Source organism: Larus michahellis, chromosome 6 (genome assembly GCF_964199755.1).
Source record: "Larus michahellis chromosome 6, bLarMic1.1, whole genome shotgun sequence".
In the NCBI taxonomy this organism is placed as follows: domain Eukaryota; kingdom Metazoa; phylum Chordata; class Aves; order Charadriiformes; family Laridae; genus Larus; species Larus michahellis.
Genome location: NC_133901.1, coordinates 36,164,782 through 36,178,767, shown reverse-complemented (window position 1 = coordinate 36,178,767; position 13,986 = coordinate 36,164,782). Strand labels below are relative to the sequence as shown.

The 13,986-nt window shown below is 49.3% G+C and overlaps 1 protein-coding gene across 1 annotated transcript; it reads left to right on the top strand.

Moving 5' to 3' along the window:
• The first annotated feature begins 37 nt into the window (after positions 1–37).
• On the top strand, positions 38–13,925 carry PPA1 (inorganic pyrophosphatase 1). Its single transcript, XM_074592261.1, has 11 exons — positions 38–1,542; positions 1,734–1,798; positions 4,639–4,692; positions 5,262–5,381; positions 8,224–8,310; positions 8,621–8,747; positions 9,278–9,405; positions 10,913–10,998; positions 11,228–11,297; positions 12,478–12,517; positions 13,600–13,925. The coding sequence occupies exons 1-11, from the start codon at positions 981–983 to the stop codon at positions 13,629–13,631; spliced, it is 1,371 nt and encodes a 456-aa protein (XP_074448362.1). The 5' UTR covers positions 38–980; the 3' UTR covers positions 13,632–13,925.
• Positions 13,926–13,986: the final 61 nt, after the last annotated feature.

Here is a 13,986-nt window from a genome sequence, read left to right as displayed (position 1 = left end):
CATCCTAGATGAGGGACAGAGTGGGGCCACCAGCCAAGCCCCCAGCACCATGGACCCCTCTGCCCTGCCAGCACCCCCTTTACCCAGCCCCGGCCACAGCATGTGGCCAGGGAGCACAGGGAGCGGGGAGCAGTGGGGGAGAACATGTGTGAAGGGGCTGCCTCATGCCATAGTTGGCCACAGCATGGAGAACCATGCAGTCCTTCGCTGGACACCGTGCTGTCCTTGACCATGCCACACCATGCTATTGTGGCCATGCTGGACCACACTACGCTGTGCTGGACCACACCACGCCGTGTGGGACCGTGCCACACCATGCTGCTGTGGCCATGCTGGATTGGACCAAGCCATGCTGTGCTGGACCAATGCACACCTTGCTGCTGTGGCCATGCTGGACCACACTATGATGTACTGGACCACGCCATGCCATACTGGACCATGCCACACCATGCTGCCATGGCCAAACTGGACCATACCATGATGTGCTGGACCACGCCGTGAATGGCTGGACCACGCCACACCATGCTGCAATGGCTGTGGTGGACCATGCCATGGTGTGCTGGACCAAACCACACTGTGCTGGACCAAGCCACACCATGCTGCTGTGGTCATACTGGACCACACCATGCTGTGCTGGACCACACCACACCTTGCTGGACCAATCCACGCCATACTGCCATGGCCATGCTGGACCCACCCACGCCATGCTGGACCACACCACGCCATGTGGGTCCATGCCACACCACACCACCATGGCCATACTGGACTGGCCCAAGCCATGCTGTGCTGGACCACACCATACCATGCTGGACCAATGCCACACCATGCTGCTATGGCTATGCTGGACCACACCATGATGTGCTAGACAACACCATGCCATACTGGATCACGTAACGCCATGCTGCTATGGCCATGGTGGACCATGCTATGCTGTGCTGGACCAAGCCGTGCTGTGCTGGACCAAGCCATACCATACCGCCATGGCCATGCTAGAGCATCCCATGCTATGTTGGACCAAGCCACACCGTGCTGCTGTGGCCATGCTGGACCACACCATGATGTGCTGGACCACGCCATGCCATACTGGATCATGCAACACCATGCTGCTATGGCCATGGTGGACCATGCCATGCTGGACCAAGCCACACCATGCTGCTGTGGCCATGCCAGGCAACACCATACTGTGCCAGACTAATCCACGTGGTACTGCCATGGCCACGATGGACCACACCGTGATGGGCTGGACCAAGCCACACCGCGCTGCTGTGGCCATACAAGACTGGCCCAAGCCATGCTGTGCTGGACCCCGCCATACCATGCTGCTGTGGCCATGCTGGATCACCCCACGCCGCGCTGGGCTACCGAAGACCGTACCGAGTCGCCCGCTCCGTGCCGTGCCGTGCCGCGCGGCGCGGGGCGGAGCCGCGGCGAGTTCCGCGCCTGCGCAGTGCGTCCGCCGGCCGTCTGCGCGCGGCAGGATGGCCGGCTACAGCGTGGAGGAGCGGGCGGCCCCTCACAGCCTGGAGTACCGGCTCTTCTTCAGTGAGTGTCATCCTCCTCCTCCTTCCCCTCGCCCTCCCGGGACGGGGGTTGCGGGGGCGGCCTCCTTGGAGGGCGACGGGGCGGCCTGAGGTGCGCGCGCCCCCGCTCCCCCCCCCCGCCCCGCGCCCTTCACCTGAGGCCTCCCCTCAGGCCGGGCCTGACTCGCCCCCCCAAACACTTTTGCCTTACAGAGGACGCCACCGGGCGCTACATCTCCCCCTTCCATGATATCCCCATCTACGCCGACGCCGGCAAGGTAAGAGGATGGAAAAGGGCCGGCTGCCTTGGGGTGGGGGGGGACGACGACAAGGGCCACCAAGCCAGGTGGCTGATGTGGCCTCCTTGGCTTGGGGCCGGTGACAGCTGGAGCTCTGGGGGGAATATTTTATCAGTTCTCCTTCAGGGAGCCCGGTCTTGCAGGCCTGGAATACCCGAGGGAGGCTCCCGGTTCCTTAGGTTGCTTCTCGTTAGCAGAAGCATCGCCACATCTCGCCAAGAATGGGTGCCCTCTTCTCACAGGCTCGGCCTCGGGTAGAGCGACAGAGGAGAAGAGGACAGATGATCTCATTCTCATATTTGTGCCTGAGATGCGAGTGGTTGTCTTGAACTTGCCCGTGAGGCCGCATGAAAGCCTTTTGGGTTAAAAGAAGCAATTTTCCATTTAGTTAAATATCTACATCCACTCCTGTGGAAGTTTACACTCATGCTGCATGATGTTTCAGGCTTGGGTTTTGACGGCACTTTATGCCTGCAGTGTAATCAGCCACTGAACACAAGGCAAGGATGTTAAATACTTGCTGCAGCGGCTCCTGGGGACCTCTTGCCTCTCCACAAGTGCAGCTGGGGGACCTGCCACGTGCAGTGATGCAGGACTTTTACATCCTTCCAGCAGCTAGCATTTAGTCAAATTAGGCTGTTCTGAGTCACTGTCTGAAATGCCCCAGCTCTAGGAAACCAAAATGTCTGCGCTTCGGTTTTCACTGAATGCTTTTTCAGTGGTAACTCAGGCTCTCTCTGACTGCGTTCCTTATCATTGTAGCTCATTTCTTCTTTTAACAGGTACTGCAAAGCTGTGCATCTTGAGAAACGCAGTGGATCAACTGTTCTAATGGGTGTGATAAAGAGAGGTGTAATTTGGAGGAAGGAGGGTGGTTACGGGAAAGGAAGAGAGCATGCAGAATTGGGAGATGAACCTCTAAAACATATCCAATTGAGCTTTGAGATGCAGGTGTTGTCAGAACGTGCTCTGGGAAGTCTGAGGTGGCTTTTGCGTGCTCAGAAGGGAACAGATGGATTGTAATCATCAAGGACAGTGGCAAAGTGGTTTCTGTGGCCAACTGGGAAAGCAGTTTTCAAAAGCAGGTGCCCGAAAGGTAACTTGGACAAGGGAAATCCAGATAATACTCCGCTTTGCAGACGCTTGCAGAACAATGGAGGAAAGAGCAGGGGAGTGAGTATAGGGGTGAGGAGAGTTTCCACGGACTGGTAATGATTAACAAGGGAAACTGGACTACTGGTATGCCTTCAGGCGCTTAGTGCTGCTTGCCAGCACCTCCGTGCCAAGTCATTAGGAGAAGCAAGTATCACTGAAGGTCGCACTCCCCGAAGTTACACAATAGTGCTGATCACATTAGACCTCTTTCTGTTGCTGGAGTGCCTCTCTGCAGAGATTTTACTTGTTACTTAGCAGGTTCATTATCATCTACCGTAGGGAGCCCAACTTGGAGCAAAAGGTTGTCTCGTTCTGTCTGGGCCCCTTGATCTTTATCCTTAGACTTCTAAGACACTGAGAGGATTGCAGGGTGTTTTTTTCAGTCTGGGGCTGGGATGTGCTGACCTTATCTGTACCCGTGTGTCTTGGCATTGTGAAGGAATGACCTCGGGCTACTCGTTGGGTGTCATAGACCAAGGCAAATCTGTCAGCTGGAATCTGGGGAACCTGCGAGCCTAACAAAGATGCAGCCCCGAGTCGTATTCCTTGCCTAAAAAGCCATAAGCACCTGGCCTAGCCAGTTCCAATTGACTCATTCCTTTCCTCAAGTTACTTACAAATAAAAAGAGTATAGACCTTTATACTTCTAAATTGTAAATGAGCAGTGACCCCCTGCAGTTAAGGGTTTGTAATAAACTTCTGTTAGGGAAGGGTGTGGGCAAAGTCAATGGTGTATCAGCACTCATTGCACAATAGCAATCTAATTATGGCGCAATACAGGTGCGAGGGATTTTGCAGTGCTAATACTGCTTAACATGGGGATTAGAAACCTTGTCGATGCTAGGGAAGAAGGTTTGACTTTTTTGTTAAAAGCCGTAATCTCTTCAAACAGCAAATGTTAGGGTTCAAGCATGGAAAAGCTTATTTTCTCAAAGAGGAGACTCTGCCATCGAACTCTCAAGAGTCCTCTCAGCCCAGCTGGAGTCAACAGGAGAGATATTTTCACACATCACCTGTAAACTAGATACTGCAAGATGTGGTTCTGCCTTGTTCCCCACGTCTTTATCCTTGCACCATGCCACTAACAAGGTGTGCTTTTATAGGAATGTTGGCTTGGAGAGGGGGAGCTCTGTCATCTTCAAGATGGACTAGAATATTTGGGAGTGATGTTCTTGGTCATTCAGGGTAGTATGTAGGTATCCAGATTATTAAATAGATGGCTTACTCCTTTAAGCCTTGTCTCTTCTAAATTGCCAGGGTGGCTCTTGCTGTAGCATTAAGCGCTTTGTATTTAATAAACATGCCTAAAACCTCATTTTGTTACATCCAGGATAGTTTGTATCCAGCTGTCTTCAATTCATTTAAACCTACTATTCTGTAACCTAGGGAGATGTTTGTAGGTGGCAAGTGGTGGAGAATGCGTGGGTAACCTCAGTCTAGCTTTTGCTGGTGTCTTTCATGGGATTCAGCTTTGAGTGATGACATGTGACTGACTATACAACAGGTCTTCTGTCAACTGTATCAAAACTGGCACTGTAAAAAAAAAAAAAAAAAAAAAAAAAACCAAACAGAAAAAAAGTGATGGTTTTCATACTCAGTTATATGTGTTCCCTAGTTTAAAGTGTGAGATTCCTCCCCATTCACTGATCTTTTGCTTTCTTCAGAATGTGTTCAACATGGTTGTGGAAGTACCTCGATGGACAAATGCTAAAATGGAGGTAACTATACTACAGTTCCTAGCGTAAGTGTTTGAGCTGGCTAGTCTGTTAATCTTTGGCTTTGCTGATTCTCTACTCCTCACCTCCACATCCCGAATCAGAGTGGCCTAGCATTGGTGGCTCTATAACTAGCAAGAAAATGGTTTAGCCCCAGTAAATAAGGCCTTTCAAAACCTGCCACGTCACAGACACCACATCAAGGGAGGTCTCTAGATGTAATTCTAACTTATTGTATAAATGCTTGCTTAATGCTAGAGGTCTAGTATGGAGGCTGAGACTGGCAGAAGTTGGAATAACTTGTCATTCTTCTGCGGCTTCTGATTAAAGCAGCATCTTATGACTCTCAACCCCATGTGCTTCTGACGTTTGTAAGTCTGCTGAAAGCTGTATCCCAGGAGATGGCAGTGCAACAGGAAATGGGGTTGTCCAATATCCACTGTTGGCTTGAGGGTCAGCTCCTGATCTCTTGGCTTGTCCATTAGCAGTCAGCTTCATTAAAAACAAAATAATAATTCACTTGGGTTTTCTTAGAGTGCAAAGTAGAGAGATTTATGTAACTTTTCTTTCAGATTGCAACAAAGGATCCCTTAAACCCAATTAAGCAAGACGTGAAGAAAGGAAAACTGCGCTACGTAGCAAACGTGTTTCCCCATAAGGGTTATATCTGGAATTATGGTGCTATCCCACAGGTACTGTAACTTGTCTCAGTGGCTCATCCTTTCTGGCAGGGAGGAGGGAGGATGGAAGATATGCCTGTGTGTGTTTCTGACCACCAGCAAATTAATGAGCAAGGTCAGCTGAGAGTCTCATCTGGAACAGAGCGTTTGCTGCTACATATGTAGTCTTGCTAATGAAGAGAACCCATCAAGAAAGCAGAGATACTTCTAAGCAGAAATCTCAAGAGGCAGGCTTGTAGCTAATGCTGTAAACAAGCTGTTGGAAAATTTGAGGATGAGCAGCTGCTGTTAGTGAGGTACCTGCTGTGTCACTCCTCTCCTTGGCTGCTCAGCAGTTCAGTTGGACGGCAGCTGGCAGGTCCTTGCCTTTTGGATAAGGAAGCTGTCACTGCACAAGGAAGATGAAGGTTCATAGTGGGCACCTGGCAATGCAATGCCCTCAGTTCTTGCCCAGTGAAGCATGAAGAGCTAAAGCTGTAAGCTAATGGTACAGGATCTTGGTGTACAGCCCCTAGACCAAATCTTTACAGAAGATGCATTTTGCAGTGAATTAGTTGATTGTTTTAGACTTTGGATGTGGACGATGAAAATCTGAATAGATCTGAAGATTGTACCTTTCCTGTTCCTGGCCTTCTGATTGTTCGGGCTCTAAACCACACAACTAGACTAATGTATTGACCTGCTGGAAGGTAGTAGATGCCCTCTTCTCGGGGTTGGATCTGAGAAAGGCACTCAGGAGTCCAGAGACTGTGCGAGGCAGATGTCCACAGCTGCACCGACACGCTTTCTCTGAAACAGCTGGCAAGGGGGGCACAAGCAGATGGTGACACCTGGACACATGCTCTTAACTGGCTGGTGACTGCCAGATAAACAGGAACTTTCAGCAAGGCTGTTTGCCTCTGATGTTCTCTAAGATTTGAGTTTCCTTTAGAGGAATAAATCATTAGTGACAGTTCACAGGGAAACACGCTGAATTTTCTAATTCTGTTATTGACAGCAGTGCATGTCAAGTGTCTTCTCCAAATGTCTTCTATAGTCTCTGGATGGTGAACTTAAAGTAGCTGGTACTTCAACAAAAACATAGAAAGTGTGTTTAGATACGTGTCCCTGAAGATAACAAGCGGGCAGCCTGTGTCCTGAGCAAAACAATGTGCCTTTCAAGTTGAATCCAATGGGATTTTGCAATCCCAACCAAAAAAAATAGGAAAGGGAAGATGGTCCAATCTCTAATGCGACGCAGTGGGGTGGTCTAGGTGATGTATCCCAAAAAAGTCAAGGGTCAGTCAAAAACAGTCTAGTGGGGAGCAACAGAGACTGTTGCACCTCTAGAAAATTTTTCCATATAAAGGGAGAATGAAGGAATCTGTGATGCTTTTGTCTGAAACAGGATGGATGGAGGCAAGTTGTCAAATGCATGAAATGTTGCTGCAGAGTGAGAATAGATAGCGACTGAATTGTTTTCCCTCTCTGTTGTGGAGAGGACAAGTAATGGCCTTAACCTGACAATCTTCTCCTCCACTTCATACCCGAGGGAAAACCTTTCCCGTGGCCAGAATGGCAAAGCACCACAATGGGTGGCCTGGGAATGATTTAGCTAGAGTTGGCCTTGCTTTGGGTGGAGGCATGAGCTGAGCATCTCAAGGTCTCTTCCAGCCCTTTTGTGATTTCATGTTTTACAGGGTAAAACACTGTGGCTTGTGAAAGAAAAACTTCTAGGTCCTGCATGGAGAGTTTCTCCTTGAATTCTGAATGCACATGCAGCTCCTCTCAAGCTATGTAGGCTTCCAGAGCTACTTTGGAGTTTCTCTAACTGCTGGAAGGGGATATTCTCCCATATGAGTCTATCATGGTGTCTTGGCTTAAGGTGATGTTTTGAAGTTGAATTGTATTCTACTTGGATGGATTCCGGAGCCGGTTTCTTTGTACAGAATTATGGCTTTTGGAGCCTTCACCCAGTCACATGTTAGTGGCCCAAAGAAATGTATGTGTCAAGGGTAAGGGACTGAACTTAGCACGTTTTGTAGAGAAGCAGGATAGCGATTGTGAGGAGTCCTTTAGCACCACCCAGGTTTCAGTACATCTTCCTGAATGCTCTGGATGCATCACGAGGTCTCGACTTTACTAGTCATGTCCTGGCATGCAAAAGTTTGGGAATACCGTTCCTTCTTTTTATATCTTAACAACCTTAGAGGTAGGTGCTCCTTATGAAGCCAGTGAGCACGATGTCCCTTCGCTTCTGATCAGAAGTGTGTGTTTTAAGCAGATATTATTTTTGGAAGCATTGCTCAAATGCCTTCTGGAGTCCCATCTTCCAACTTATCCTCACTGCTTCAGGTGACGGGCACTAGGACACCGGGTTGCATAGGGTATGGGACTCGGCGTTCTTGTCACTGCTCTAGTGTAACAGCAGGTCTTTTAATTGTTTAATTAAAAGGAAACAATACACCCTGTCTGTCTTCCATCTCTGTTGGACTGCTATCTGGAGTTCAGGAAACTTCTGTGAAGAAATGAATAGGGAGAGGAACAGGCAGGCAGCCAAATCAATGAGTGTTCTTTATAGATGTGAACTTCACCTTTATGCAGCTGTGGAACGGAGGAGGAAGTCTGGAATGTTGTTGAACCAAGGTTTGTCGGTGGGAGGGAGCAGTTTACCCTTGGCAAGATAAGGCCTTTTAACATGGATTCATACCGCTTTCAGGCGCTGTGAAATAGTAGCCCAACCACTAGACCTGAAAGCAAGGTGAAGTGGGCCATCATCTGTATCTTCAAGGCAATTGCATGCCTCAAATAAACCTGCTTTTTGTTCTCTCTTGAAACATGAGAGTTCTCACTCCTGTGGGGGGCTTTTTTGCAGACTTGGGAAGACCCGGGTCACAAAGATGAAAATACTGGCTGCTGTGGAGATAACGATCCGATTGACGTGTGTGAAATTGGAAGCAAGGTAATGCATTTTAAAGGGTAACTGTCTTTTGAAACACATAATTAATGTCTCTGAAGTCAATTATCCAGAGACATTATTCATTTCCTACCTCCTCTGCCTTAAGAATGTGTTGTTTCCCTCCGCTGCTCCTGGAGATTGTTGATGAGATCTTACAGCGCAAGCCTTATGAGCCAGGGCTCATGAACCGCTGATAAGTGACAGCTAATTTCGTGGTACCCGACTGCTTGCTGAACTCTCCCAGCTTGCATGGTCTCCTCTTGGGCAGTCCTTGGCTGCATCGCTACACACAACAGGGTCTTTGTCCTTGCAGGTCTGCTCTCGAGGAGAAGTCATCAAAGTGAAGGTGCTGGGCACGCTGGCACTGATTGATGAGGGAGAGACAGACTGGAAGATAATTGCTATCAACGTTGAAGACCCTGAAGCAGGCAACTATAATGGTAGGTAACAGGAGGGAGGAGCAGGCTTAGTCCTTCCCTTTCTCAGTTCAGAGCCTGCAGGAAGCTTTCAAGTCAGGACATGGGCTTGCTCCTTCTAGGCCATGATATTCATCAGTTGTGATACTTGAAGGACAGCAGAATAGGATGTTATCAGTCCTACAACAAAACATTTTACTGCTCTTTATCCCAAATTCAGTCCTCTGCACAGCCTGGCATCTCTAAGAAGAGGGTGGCTGTACAGTCTGTCCTCTGGGAGGAAAAGGGGTTGTCCAGCAAGTGTCTAATCAAAGCTGTTTAAATGTGTCCATGCTCCCAGGGGTGACCAGGATATACTGTGAAGAGGAAACACTGACTTCCCTCTGCAGCTATCCACTCTGTGTCTTTACTGTAACCCCTCTGTGATGTTGCTAAGGCTACTTGAGGAGGGGCTGAAAGAGGGGCAGCTCAGAAGAGCGGGTTAAGTAAGACCAGGGGGAGCTAAGTAACTTTTGTTACTAGATCTGGCTAACAAACCTTTTCTCCCTGCCTAGATATCAGTGACGTCCGAAGGATGAAACCCGGATACTTGGAAGCTACAGTGGACTGGTTCAGAAGATACAAAGTACCTGATGGAAAGCCGGAAAACCAGTTTGCTTTTAATGGCGAGTTTAAAGACAAGGTAGGATCGCCTTTCTTCATTACTGTGAGCGTGCCTTTGCAGGCTGTCCAAAACCTGAGCTCAAGGTGCGTGGGGACACAAATGAGTAGTTGCTGAGAAGAATGGGTTTCTATGGGCTGCTTATAGCTGCCTTCATTCTTCCTGATGTTTTTCCAGCCTACTGTTCTGCTTGTTTCCAGCCTGGTGCTTGCAGGGATGCTAGGATTAAAAGCGTAGGGTTATCACGGGGCTGCTGTTGGATGTTATCACTTTGCCTTCTAAATTACATTCATGATGTGGGATCACTTCAGGGCTGGGAGCTTCCATGTCAGAACCAGGATGGAAAACACCAGGATTATTCGCTCCCGCTCTGGAGCGAAGGGTGCTTGACATCACCCTTCGCCTCCCTTGCTCACTGGCTTTGTTCCACCGCAGCCTGTTGTAAGTTGACTGCTCGCGAGTTAAAATGCTTCTTCCTTCAGGCATAAAGTGTTCCCTCACGCCCTTATTCCTCTGCCTTTTCTCTGGGTTGCATCAGAAAACTTACTGCTCTTGAACTGGTAAAATTCTGCTTCTGCACCCTCCCTCCTGCCAGTCCTGGGGTGCCGTGAGTGGGTTAGTGAGGCGACTCAACTCCCGGAGCTCCAGAGTCGGTGCAGGGAAGGGAAGCGCCTGCAAAGCCTGGTGTGGGAAGGGAAGGAAAGGGTAAAGGGGGCTAAAATGGAAGTCTTGTGGGAGTGGATTTGTCCCCTTCGGCTGTAGCACAGCACTAGGTTGGGTGGGCTGGGGCATCTTGCTGCCCCTCAGGATGGGTGAAACCGGAATCAAGGCCAAGGCGGAAAATAGGGACAAAGAACCCTGCACATGTTCCTGCAGTGTTTTATTTGGCTCTGTGTGGTATCAAACCAGGATATTTATGGCTGGTGTTCATGCTAACAAAGAATTGTGTGTGCTTCCTTCTTCGGCTGACAGCTTAATGCTTGAGCATAAACTACTTTTTTAAGGGGGGGGAAAAAAAAACGCCTGTGATATGCTTGGAAGCAGATTCATTTTTAAATAGTTGCAAAGCTAGATTAGGTGCATGTCTCTTCCTGTTGATCTGCACAGCAGTTAAATGATTTGCCTGGAGTGGAAGAGGGCTCGCAGATAGGTTGGTATCAACTAGGTGCCAAAGACAAACCAAGTGGGAGGAGCAGCGGGGTGGAGGTGCTTTTATAATATAGCACTGGCCCGAGACTAGAATATCTGCACTCAGTTTCTTTTGGCTTCAGACTCGCTCGGCGGCCTTGGCGTATCCTCCCATCTTGAAAGTAAAACAATTGGTATTATAAAATCCCCGTTGTTCTGCTGTTGTGCGCTGGGAGGTTGCTGTTGTTCCTGAAAGGTGCGGTAATGGAAGAGGTCTCTTTGAGTCCCTTCCAATCTAAAAATGAGCCTGTAAATGCTGGCCTCTCATTCCGTGTAACCAATAGTCTGGAGAAAATGGCCCAGTGCTTGCACATAACATGACGTTTGTTCTCAACTTCAGGATTTTGCAGTGAACGTCATCAAAAGCACTCACGAACACTGGAAAGCTTTAATAGCGAAGAAAACTGATGGAGGGGAGATCAACTGGTAGGTTAATGCTTGTGGTACTACGCACGTTCCTTTCCCCTAAACGAATAACCCTGTAACTTCTTTTTCCTGAGTGGTGCCATGCTTTCTGTTAGCTGCTGGCTGTCTCCACAGGCCTTCCCCTTCAACTTGGCAACTGTAACAATGATTCTTAATATTCCATTATTTAATACTCTTGAGGGGCAGAGACTTGGCTTTCACGTTCTCACAAGCGACCTTTCTCTTCCAGCATGAATCTGACGGTGTCCGGCAGCCCTTTCTGCTGTAGTCAAGAGTGTGCAAAAGCTACTGTGGATGCAGTAAGTACAAATCTGAGTGTCCTACCCCCGGCGTCAGTGTTGGGCAAAACAATACCATTTGTATAAACTGTCCTCGTTGTATGAATAGCGCATTGTATGCTCAGAAATTTTTTGGATGCCTGAACACAGCACCTGTTTCTGGTTAAATAGGATGGATGTGGAGCAAGCCAAACGTTCCTCCAGAGGCTTTTCCTTGCCCTTAGCTATCTGGGAGATGGAATTCAAAACAGAGTTTTCGTGAAGGGCTAAACTTCTGAACCGTAGCTTGGCTGTCAGCTGTTCAGGGAGTGTTGAAGTATTTGGCCTTCCAAGAGCTTTGCAGTACAAGTCACCCTTGGAGATGAGAAAGTCTAATTTCTGAGATCCTTGCAGCCAGAGACCTCGCATCCTTAAAAATGAAAAGCTTGGAGTTCCCAGTGTAGTAGCCCCGCAGTTTCCAGGCTTAACAGCATCTCCCTAGGCTTGTGAAATACTGCTGTTGGCAACTTGAAAGGGGTTAGAGGGATGGGACAGGAAACTCAAAAGGCAAATGTTGCCTCAGAGTGTGGAAATGTGACTGGAAACCATAGCCTCCATAACTCCATAGCCTTCTGTCATCGTCTTGGTTTTAAAAGTGCTTGTATTCTCTGATGGTATCTGCATTACTTTATAAGTCTATGAAAGTGTAACCCTCGTGGAGGATGTGTCACCAGCTAGGGACCCTTGTCTGCCTCTGGTTGCTAAACATGGGGTGAGAGCTCTTCAGAGAAGTTTTTCAAGAGTCCTTTGTATTTTGTATTCCCCCATCACATTGTAGGTGTAAAAAAAAAAAAAAAAAAAAAAAAAAAAAAAAAAAAAAAAGGCAGGCTGCCTGCAACTGTACACACGCTGGAGCGGTCACCGCTCGTGGTGAGAAGCAGATGGCACTGCAGCCCGTGCTCAGAGCAGAGCACCTCCGGCATGTAGGACATGTACAGAATGAGGAGGCTGTGGCCATGACAGGACTTGCGCCGCACCTGGGCTCATTGCTTTCCTCGCAGCTGACCAGCGCTGGCTGCCACAGGCCAATTTACACTGCTTAGATCTTAAACCACGCTCAGTAAAGACTTGTGCAGCTCTGAGCGACGTCTGGTGAGCTTCGGGCGTAAGGTCAACCTCCCTCAGCAGTTGCTATCTGCTAATAATACGCTTCTCGTTTCAGGCACCGCCGTGTAAAGCTGCCAACCCCATCCCACCCGAAGGTAAGTCTCACACCCCACGTCTATGTCCCAATGTAGAGCAGGCTTCCTCAAAGGAATTATCAATAGCAAAATGAGGGTCTTAACTGATAGCTGGGTGTGGCTCTAGCACGAGGAGAAGTGAAGGACCTTGTTGGACTCAGCTTGTGTCAGTAAGGCTGTTTAATTCCTGAATGGCTTCTGTGCCTTATTTCCTTGTCTGGGTATGAGGCGGGTAAATGAGCGGTGAGTAGGAGACCCGAGGTGCTGTAGTTAGCTCCAGAAGAGATTCAGTTTATAGCAGGTCCTGAAAGAGCAGCACTGCAGAGGCCTGGGGTGCGGTGATGGCAGGGGAGCGGTTTTAGTTCCTCCGAAACAGGCGTTTCATCAGTATCCTTGGTGTGGGTGAGCCGAGGAAGGGAATAACTCCCTACTGCGCAGAGCAGAGGCAGAAATTGCTCACTTGAACCTCCTGATCCAGGATCTGTTGCTGAACGAGTGTCCGCTGTGAGCTGGTAACAAGCCTTTTGGTGCCTGGGGACACGGCTCTGTAAGAAGATAACATCTGTGGGGCGAACCCTCGCTCAGGGGTCACCTTTTCCTCCTGCGCGAGGTGGCCGTGGGCGCCTTGCACGTGACGTCTGGATGTTGCTGTCGCAGGGAGAAGGCCCCGGGGCCAGCGGGAGCTAGTGAGGGTGCGGAGAGCCCACAGCTGTGTGGCAGAACGAGGGGCTAGGCTCTCCTTCGCAACCTCTTTGTGGGTAATAAACCTGCAAAGAAATTGCCGTCTTCCATGCGGATGTGGGAGTTGGAGGCAAAATGACTTCACCTTCCCAAGTCACCTGAGCCAGAGGGAAGCCAAGCTGGCTCTGGCTCGCTGTCCTCACCTGAACAGAGTCATGTGTAAGCTGAGCGAGGGGGTGACTTCCTCAGGACAACAAATACACGTCAACAGGGCTGCACAAGAACCTGTTGGGTGCGTGGTGGCCTTGGTGACGGGAGCTGGGGGAAGCCCCAGCCCTGGAGGTGACGCATCCAGGGCCGCTTAATAAGTGGGTGGCTAACAGAGGACTAACGCCCTCTATTTTTTTTCCTTCCCCACGCAGTTGACAAGTGGTTCTACTACCAGAAGAACTAAGGCCGGAGGATGGGTGGTGACGGCTGTGTCCTCCCCACCGCCTGCCGGAATAGAGCAGAAAAATAGCTTTGGTGTCGGCAAGGGGACGCGGCCTACGCCTTTGCCCATTAGAATTGCCTATCTAGCAGTGACGTGTCTCGTGGAGGCTAGAAGACATAAGTTATAAAAATCAAAGCGCCCTGCTTGCGCGTGGTCACACGGTGTACTTTGTAAATCGCGACAGAAGATCGCTCACCTGGTACGTGTATGGATGCTAGAAATAAATAAAAAAAACCAAACAACTGCTGAAACTGAGCACTGCCGGGCTCACTCTCCTTTCCCACTCCCGCGGCTGAGGGGTGAAGAGCGGCCCTTA